A 9,861-nucleotide genomic window follows, 5' to 3' on the forward strand; every position below is an offset into this window, starting at 1 on the left:
CCGGACACCACGTGCAACGCCAGAGCGAGAGTCCCACCGCCAGCCTGCATGCAGTCCTGCAAGTCACACGCTGTGCAGTTTAAGGCTTCTTATAGGTCGGATGTTTGATAAACACTTTTTTCTTAAAAAAATAAGCACAGTCGTGGTGGCGTCAGAGAACCTGAAGAGGCGAGACCTCGCACGTCATCTTCTCTGACATCTCGACTCACTAAAATCAACCTTTGGGCGGGTGTCTGAGGGCACCAGCCAGCGAGAGAAACACTGGCCGTGTGCTCTGCGCCCCGAGGCCTCAGACGCCACGCGGAAGCTGACCGGCACTGACCAGAGGCGCGGGGCAGGCGGCCCTCGAGGCCCAGGCACTCAGGGGCCACGCACGTGCGTGCGCCCGCAGGAAACAGAAAGCAAGAGGAAAGGAGACAGACGAGTATTCTAACTTAGAGGATACATGTCGACAAGGTCAAAATCGCATATGAAACCGTCCCCGCAGACAGCTTCCCGGCACCCGGGTGGCCGCACACCCACCCGCAGGAAGAAACTGGGGGGAGGTTTGGTTTTTTTTTTGTTTTTGTTTTTTTGTGTTTTTTTTTTCTTTTTCTGTTTTTTCTTTTTTTTTTCACAAACCTGAGTAATTGTCAGAGTCAATAAATAGGAGGAGAGAAGTAAATGCTAAATATGACGGTCAGACACCGACAGGGCCTACAGCAGCAAGGGTTCTCTCGGAGCCCTCTGTCCCCAGGTGCGTCCGGCCCGGCGCCACGCACTTAAATGAGGACTCGGGACAGACCGGGCCCCAGCACCACCCTTTCTAACCGGACCGATGCCTCATCCCGGGCCGTGGCCACCAGGACGAGGGGTGCCTGACCTGCTCACCTCTCTCTCCCCCTTCACAGAAATCATTCCCTTTTGAACCAGTTTTTGTTAAAGGCAAAAATGACAGAAGCATCATGGAGCTGGAGTCTGATTTGGTTGACATGCCCGGCGGGCGGCGGCCCCAGCCCCGGCCCCGGACTCAGATGTTCAGGAGGTCCTCGTCGCTGTCGTCGTGGAAAGGACCGCAGCCCGCTGGGGGGGGCCGGGCCTTGGCGCCGCGGCCCGGGGCAGCCCCCGCCTGGCTTTGTCGCCGCCCACCAGCCCCACCCGAGTGTCGCGGAGCGTCTTCCTCGGCGAGTGGCGCATTGGGTGGGTGCCTGCGGCCCCAGTCCCTCTGCCCGAGTGCACGCGCACCTCTGGGATGGTCAGGACCTCGTCCTCGCTGTCCTGGTCGTCCCCGTGCAGAGAGGCGAGAGTCGCGGCCTCCACGGGCTTGGTGGTGACGTGGCCGTTCTCCTGCCCGTCCTTCCCGGGCCGCGGAGCCGACGCCTGGATCTCTTCCATCAACCACTCCGTTTCGTTCTCATCCACCTCATCCTCCTTGTTGACCTGCTGGGGACACAGCGGAGCCCGTGAAGCCCACCTGCGGCCAGGTCCGCTCCTGCACACCCGCCTCCCCACCCACCCAGGTCAGGGCCCCCGCTTCTGCCCGCCCAGCGCGTGGCCCAGCCAGGCAGCCGGCATCACAGGGGCAGGAAAGCAGCCGGTGAGCCCGGCGCCCTGGGCGGGGCGGGTGGGGGGAAGGCCGTGACTCGGGGTCCAGCTGAGATAAGCCTTTAGCAGGCAACTTGGCAATAACATCAGGAGCCGTGGGCACATTATGCCCTTTGGTCCTCTTTCCTGGAAACGTGCCTCGAAGGAAATCACCCAAATGCCAGAGGCACAAAAGCTTCCACCATCGAGAACACGGGTTCAGAACAGCCCCAAAGTAGGAGCCACCGACGTGAGGTGCTCAGAAACCAGCTGCCTCCTCGGTGAGGACAGAAGGAATAAAAGACGGACTTGTGTTCGGGCTAAAAGCCACCGACGGCTTTCCCTTCCTATCTCCAGCTGCTGGTGATGACGTTCCTCTCATCACCGACAGCACAGCCCCCACCCACAGCTCTCCTGGGGGGGGTGGGGACGTACCTTGGAGTATTTGTAGGACACGTTTGCACTTCCTCTACAGCAGCTGGTGAGCTTACTCAGCACCGTTTCCCTGCAAGAGACCAGTTACTCCAGGCGGACCGAGCAGGGCTCCCAGCCTAACGGGGAAGGTGCGGCCCGCCCGCCTGCCTCTCCACACACAGGAGCGCTAAACCCAGGGCGGCGGCCAGAACACCATGGAATCAGACAGAGGGGGTCAGCTCCTGCCCACCGCTTGGCGGCCCAGCGAGGCCTGGAGCAAGCTATCGGGCATCGTGCTTCCGCTTTTCCACGCATGAACGAGTCGGGACACCTTCCTGAGCCCCAAGGCTGCACCGAGGCTGCGAGGGCCACTGCGTGGGTGACTGACCCCCGGACGGCTCGCCCAAGTCCTCTGCTGGCCTCTGGCTCACGGCAGATGAGAGAGGACAGGGAGCCCAGAGCTGGCCTGCTCCTCTGCCCGGCCCAGGGGCTGACCCCTCCCGGCCCCCCCCCCCCCCCCCCAAAGAAAAAGGGTTCCAAGCTGCACGCCTGTCACATGTGACGGGGAAACCCGATGGGAAGTCACACGCGATGAGTGACGAGCCCCTGCCCGCAGCAGGTGCCTGTAGGCGATTACTTTACAAGGGACAAGGGGAGGGAGGGAGCTAGATCGGGAGGAAGTCTGCTCGTGGCAGGTGCTTAGCTTGCTGTCCCTCTTTGGACATCCAGGCGCCCCGGGAACCGGCCGGCCAGGCCAGAGCACAGAGCGCGGCCATGGCATGAGGGCGGAGCCTGGCGGAGCACCTGGGACACCTCATCACAGAAATGCAGGCATTTATAAGACTCAACTGGAAGCCACCCTCTGGTTTTAACTTTGGGCTCTGGTTGCTGTTGGGCCCCCCAAAAAACTGAACCCGAGATGCGATTCTGCCCACTGCCCTCCCCCCTCTCCTTACCGCCTTTCCTTTTTGTAGAGCAGCAGGGTCAGCAGGCAGCCCGTGAGCGCCACCAGCAGCAGGCTGAGCACCGCGCCCACCGCCTGGCTCCGCTCCGAGAGCCCCGTGCGCGCCGGCGCGTCCGCTCCAGCGTCCTCGCTGTCGAAGCCCGGCCTGGAAGGAAGGCACGTCACTCGGGGGCCTGCCGCCACAGCGGGGACCAGCAGTCCCCACCTCGGGAGTGGCTCTGATGGCCACACTACACATCACACAACACGAGATCCACCAGACACGAAACCCCAACTCGAAACTGTCTTGATTACAAGTCCAGGCAGAAGCATCGGGAAACAGGCTGAACACCCAGAAGGAATGAGAAAGCTGAGCTTTGAGGGACACGCTCCTCGGTCCTGGCCTGTCCCTCTGTAGGGCCTCGGGGCACAGAAGCAAGGAGTGGGCGGGACCTGGGAGATGCTCTGAAGACTCTGCCCTCAGAGCCAGAGACCCCCCGAGCCAGGACCAGCCGGCGCCGGGGACACCGCCACGCACCGGGGCTTGACGTTGGATGTTGCTCGTCACCCAGGCCCCAGTGTCATTTGATTTCTACTTCTGGTCCCTCCTGTGACCCATGAGGACTGAGAAGTGTGATTTCGTCTCCAAATGTATTTCTAACTTTCCAGTGACTCTCCTGTCACTGTTCCTAGCTGAACGCACCACGTGTGCCGGTTAGATGGCCACGTACAGAAACTTGTTGAGCCTTGCTTTACATCCGTGCTCCTGGGAAAGTTAGGACAGGATGACTCTTTTTTTGCTGGACTAGCGCCCACAGAGTAAAAGACAAAACCAATGTCAGATTTAAGATCTCAAGGGTGGGGCCCGGGCTGTCCTGGCATGGTCCCTGCCATCGTTCTCTGAATACAGGGTCCTTCGAGCAACGAAGGAAAGCGATTACAGGCAGGAACGCAGTTTTCTCCTGATCTTGTCTCAGGACAGAGAATAGAAAGCTTCTGTAATACGGTCACGTGGATGAGACAGAAAGAGAGCAATCGGAGAGGAGAGCCATGGATGCGCTCTGCTTTCGATGAGGCCCTAAACCTGGCACCACAGCTGGGCCAGGGAACCAGGGGTGGGCACCAGAGAGGCAGGTTCCCGAGGCCACGGAGGCTGCCAGCTCCCTTCCCTCAACAAGAAGCCCTCAGAGCAGAAAATACTTCCCTCAAGTTAAAGTGACGTTAACCACACAGTAGTTTGTACTAGAAAACAAAAGATTAGCTGGGTACAAAGATGGATGAAGCTGCCACCTGCCAGGGACCACCAAGGGGACACGCTGCTGGAAGAAGACATGAGAAGAGAGAGGCACTCGGGGCCCAAGGTGCTCGCGCGCCGACACTGCTGGGAGGGGAGTGGCCGGGGGCGCAGTGACAAGGAGCGGACCAAGGAGACAGGACATGGACAACTGCTGAAGCCAGTGCTGGCTACTAGGGTTTACCTCTACCACTTCTCTGGGTTTGTTCATGTTTGAATTCTTTCCACAATAAAACACTGGGCGGAAAACACACACACACTAATGCTGGAGCTGAGTTTTGAGCGAGGAGGTGGGGGTAAAGCTGGTAAGTGTCCGTCCAGAGAGAAAAGTGACCGAGAACAAGCTCCCACCAGCACCGGGAGGCCGCACTTACCCCAGCGGACACACGGCGGAGGTGTACCAAGAGAAGAGGTACTGGCAGTCGGCGGTCTCGTGGTTGAACTCGGGGATCCCCTCGTTCACCAAAGGGTCACAGTGGAAGAAGATGGTGGAAGAGACCGTTTTTGTCTTATCTTTCCCACATTTGGAGGACGAGGAAAACACCACATCCAGATCCCCATCTGTCAGAAAGGAAGGCGAGCACACAACACAGCAACGTTATCACCACTATTTCAGTAACAGTTCATCTTCTCAAGGTTTATAAGAAGTTTGCAAAGACTTAAAGTCAAGCAGAAGGGTCCCTCATCAAATGTCCCGTGTGCTCTTCCTCACAGGCCACCTGGCACACACGATGGAGCCTCTCCCCTAAGTCAGTGTGCAAGACAGCCCGAGCCTTGACTGAAGGGGGCTGGCTTTGTTCTCAGGTAACAATAGGACCTGGGGTGGCAGCTGGCGAGGTGGTACTGGCCTACCTGGAGACTGGAATAAACCAAGTGAGCAACCAACCAACCAGCTAGCCAACTGACCAATCAACCAGCCAATCAACCAACCAACCAGCCAGCTAATCAATCAACTAGGTAACCAACCAACCATCCAATCAACTAGCCAGCCAGCAAGCCAACTATTTAATTAACCAGCCAGACAGCCAATCAACCATACAATTTACCAACCAATCAACCAACCAGCCAGCCAATCAACCAACCAACCAATCAGCCAATCAATCAACCAACCAATTAAGCAACCAAACCAACGTAATGGAGCCTCAATAAAAGCCCTGGCCCCCAGGGGGCAGTGAGCTCCTTGGTTGGCAATACGGGCGCATTGTGTCACACACTGACCTGGGAACGTACACACCCCAATCCCACAGGGAGAATAGGGGGTCTGGCCCTCCTGAACCTGCCCTGCATGCTTCTTCCTTTGGCTGATTTTAATCTACATCCTTTCACTGGAATGAACCACACCGGGACTAAGAGCTCTCAGTGAGTCTCAGAGCCCTTCTAGGGAATTATCAAACCTGAGGCTGGCGATGGGAGCCCCCCAAACTAGCAGTTGGTGTTAGAAGTGAGGCAGCCTTGTGTGGATTCAGTCCCCTCCCCACTCTGTCGGCGATTGGAACTGTTCAGTCAGCCACAGCGGGGAGGCCGGGAGGGTAGTGTGTGAGGCAGACAGATCAGAGAGGGGAGCCCTGGGACCCAGGCTGTTCAAGCCACTGGGATGGATGCACACAGGGCAAGAATAGTACCAGGGCTTAGATATATTTTTTTTAATTTTAAAATCAAGACATTAAAATAAAATAAAAAAGGATCTGAGATTTCAACTGAGGGGACTTCATGAATATTTTAAAGCTCTTCCTTCGAGGGAGTAAAATGGAACAATGGGAAAACACAATTACCTTGAATGTAGTATTTGGTTTTATCAGAAGTCCCCACTTTCCTGCTGAAGTGCTGGTCGTTGGATTTCACCTGGCAGACGCTGGCCCCGTAGCAGGCCGGGTTGTTGGAGCTTGTGATGGAAGAAAGCTGGATCTCATACAGGTACTTGTCCCCGTTGGTCCGAATGTCCCCGGAGGCACTGAACTGCCTGGAGAGACAGAAAAGGCAGCAGTGACTCCGGCAGTCCTTTAACAAAGCTGTTTACACCCGGCCAGCGTGGCTCAGTGGGTAAGTGTCAACCTATGAACCAGGAGGTCATAGTTCCATCCCCGGTCAGGGCACGCGCCCAGGTTGCGGGCTGGATCCCGTCGGAGGCGTGCAGGAGGCAGCTGATCGATGATTCTCATCATTGATGTTTCTAGCTCCCACCCCCCTTCCTCTCTGAAATCAACACAAACATGTTTTTAAAAAGAAAGCTGTTTACTATAGACCCACAGTCCTGGGAGCAGGTGCGGACGGCAGGAAGCCCCCGTCCTCCCAGGCCCGCGAGGACCCTGGTGGGCAGACTTCCGTCCCCACCACCTGGCACTCTGCACAGTGCGCCTTCTTCGAACTGCACGGCACACACCCGCCTCGCCCTGCCCCGGCCCTGCCACTCACCCGGCCTCCTGACCCCAAGAACCTCCCGGTGACACTGCCAAGATGCTGATCAGTTTTTCAGAAGCTGATAAGCTCATAGATCCCTGATCAAAACCTGTTTCTGAAAGCTTTGGCTTCGACCCCGGGGTTATCGTAAAGTGAGGGGGCGGAGCGCCTTTATTTTTACACTCAAGAGGATTCACCTTCCTTGGTGTTAAAACCTAGGAGTTAAGCAGTTTTCCCTTGGTTGAGCCGACTGTGCCGACAGCCTGGGCACAGTACGGGCCCGCGGCCGGTTTATCTTGTGGAGCTCCCGCCAGGCAGAGACCCGAGCTGCCGGGTCTATCTGGAACGCACGGCCGCACTCGGAGGAAATGCTCACTTACTTAAAGTAAATGTCCCCGAGGCTGACGCTCTTGCCGTTGATGGGGTTGGTGATGGTCCCGTTCACCATCTGCACCTCCTGGGGCTTCACGGCGCAGGCAGCCCGCGAGTCCCAGCTGAAGTGGTAGGTGCAGGTGTCCACGTCGAACCTGGAGGGGTGCGGGGACGGTCACACCCAGGGCCAGGTGGGCTTCGTGAGGAGATGGCACACAGTCGCAGGCCCCGTCCGCCTTCAGGTTCCAGGCCCCCCCCCCAACCGCAACAGGCAGGCAGCTCTGGCTAAGACGGCTCTTTTGTTCACTTTCCACAAAACCATCTCAGGAAAGAGGACCAGCAACGTGGAAAGGTAGGCAACAATTTAATACAATTCCTTAAATTTAGAAACCGTGCAACATCGAAAAGCCAAAAAAAACTTGCTCCTAGATTTTTGAACTCTTGTTTGACAAGTGTTGAGACTCATACATTGACCACGCCGTGGACAGTGGACAACTGGGTCTTCCCATTCGCAAGCTCAGCTCGGGAGGGAAGGGATTCTTTGTTCACAAATAGCAGCTCACATGCTCAGGGCGGGCCACACTTCCCTCAGGCCAGATGCAGAACTGCCTGGAGAATTCTAGTAAATTCCAAGAGCCTCCCAGGTGCCACCCACCTGCCCGTGGGCCTGCACTTAACACGATCAGCGCCCTTTTGGCTCCGTGACTTCCAAGGACGGAGGCCAGTGACATGCCGCCTCCCGTGGTTGCTCTGGTCTAGTCACCGCGTGTCCCCGCGCATTTTCCTTGTGGGAGCAGCCCTGCCCCCCCAGCCCAGGCCCGAAGTCTCAGCACCAGCCCCTCCCCGGCATGGCCACCAGCATCCTCTTCCTGCTCACACATCCACACACCGGGAAGACCAGAGAGAAACCTGTGGAGCCCCCGCCACGCCCCACGGTCCGCGCCCGCCCTCACCTCCTGAAGGCGGGCCTGCCCACGGTCTTCGCACAGGTCAGTTCTATGACGGTAGACGCAGTCCTGTTTTCACCACACGCGTCGCCTTTTGAATACGTCACGATGATTTTGTCATCTGAAACACACAGTGATGGGAAAGCCGTTCGTTCTCATAGAGCGTGAAAACCTTCCAAGTCAGGAATCCAGATCTGCACTAGGGGCCCGGACAGAGAGAATGCTGGGCTTTCTGGAAACTCATCGCCGGGTCGTCGGCACCTGGGCCGCCCGTGAGGGCCTCCTGGCCCCGCTGCTCACAGAGACCTGGGTCCGACCCCAGCCTCCTGCTCCCCAGTTTCAGGACTAGTCGTGGCCTCCGTGTGGGTGACAGGAACACCAAACCCGGAGGCGAGAGAGCGCACGGAGCAGGACCTCAATTAACAGCCGCGCTCAGCACTGTGCCGGCAGCCCCTCCTTCACCGTCCCAGGAGTTCCAGGAGGCCTGAGACATGGTCCTGGGAATAGTGCCTGCGAGTTCCACCCAAAGTCTGCACCGACCCTCCCGGGCCCTGGAGAACACCCCCCACCACCTCCACACCCCGCAGCCCGAGCCACGAGGCCCCGGCCGTACCGACGACGTCCAGCTTCTGCGTGTGCACCAGCCCCAGCACCTGCACGTCCCCAGAGGCGCTCTTCTTGCAAACGCTGGCCCTGTCCGAGCAGTCCAGGGGCCCCTTGTTTACTTTCTGGCACAAGTTTATGTAGTACCTGTGAAACCACAGAGGGCGGTCAGCCTCGGCCCCACTCACCGGAGCAGCTCTCTCCGCGGCTCTCAGGAAAGGCCACGCCTGCTCTAGCAGGTGTGGCTCAGTGGGTAGAGCGTCAGCCTGCAGACTGAAGGGTCCTGGGTTCGATTCCGATCAAGGGCACACGCCCGGGTTGCGGGCTCAATCCCCAATAGGGGACGAGAAGGAGGCAGCTGATCAATGATTCTCTCTCATCATTGATGTTTCTTTCTTTTTTTTTTTTTTTTAATGCACAGGTCTTCCTTTCTTTTTTTAAAATGTATTTTATATTCTTATTGAGTTCAGAGAGGGAGTGGGAGAGATAGAAACATCAATGATGAGTGAGAATCATTGATCGGCTGCCTCTTGCACGCTCCCTACTGGGGATCGAACTGGCAACCTGGGCATGTACCCTTGACTGGAATCAAACCTGGGACCCTTCAATCCACAGGCCGATGCTCTATCCACTGAGCCAAACCAGTTAGGGCTCTCATCATTGATGTTTCTCTCTCTCTCCCTCTCTCTTCCTCTCTGAAATCAATTTAAAAAATGTGTTTCAAAAAAATAGAAAAAGAAAAGCCCAAGCATGACAATGAAGGTGCCCACAGCACCTGCGTGCAGCTAACACAGCTTTTCAAACAAAGACGGCCCACTACCGCCGCAGGTGACTCGGCTGGCGAGGGGGGAGGTACTCACGAGGCTCCCTCGTGGTCGAAGAACCAGGACCCGGTGAGGGAGGACAGCAGCCGCAGGTCGTAGGTCTTGTGCCCCTGGATGAACTTGCACTCCATCTTCTTTGGGGGGCAGACCACTTTGGTTTTCCACTCAAACGTCACCTCGCACCCACGCGTCTCACTGAAGACCTGTGGCCTCCCAATATCGGCTTCCTCGTCGCACTTAAAGATGATAGCGGACGTCCGGTGGCTGTTGGCTGGGGAGCAGCGGGGGGACCATCAGACTACACACGGCCATGTCTCATGCTGTCCTCAAACTGCCCCCGCCCCCCACACTGCCCCCAGCCCTCCACACTGCCCCCGCCCCCCACTACACTGCCCCCGGCCCGCCCCCCCCACACTGCCCCCAGCCCCCCATGCTCCCCAATGCTTCCCCTGGGCCCCGATGCTTCCCCTGGCCCCCCATGCTTCCTCCCAGCCCCCCCACACT

The 9,861-nt window shown here is 57.7% G+C and overlaps 1 protein-coding gene across 1 annotated transcript in view; it reads right to left on the reverse strand.

The window, feature by feature from the left end:
* Positions 1-568: 568 nt before the first annotated feature.
* The window catches only part of IGF2R (insulin like growth factor 2 receptor), a 71,173-nt gene continuing 61,880 nt past the window's right edge, over positions 569-9,861 (reverse strand). The window contains 9 exon segments of the mRNA XM_014448963.2: positions 569-1,419; positions 1,999-2,068; positions 2,934-3,086; positions 4,589-4,775; positions 5,987-6,174; positions 6,992-7,138; positions 7,937-8,051; positions 8,544-8,680; positions 9,394-9,628. Coding sequence (XP_014304449.1) covers positions 1,018-1,419; positions 1,999-2,068; positions 2,934-3,086; positions 4,589-4,775; positions 5,987-6,174; positions 6,992-7,138; positions 7,937-8,051; positions 8,544-8,680; positions 9,394-9,628 — 1,634 coding nt within the window. The 3' untranslated portion in view covers positions 569-1,017.

Source organism: Myotis lucifugus, unplaced genomic scaffold (assembly GCF_000147115.1).
Source record: "Myotis lucifugus unplaced genomic scaffold, Myoluc2.0 scaffold_971, whole genome shotgun sequence".
In the NCBI taxonomy this organism is placed as follows: Eukaryota; Metazoa; Chordata; class Mammalia; order Chiroptera; family Vespertilionidae; genus Myotis; species Myotis lucifugus.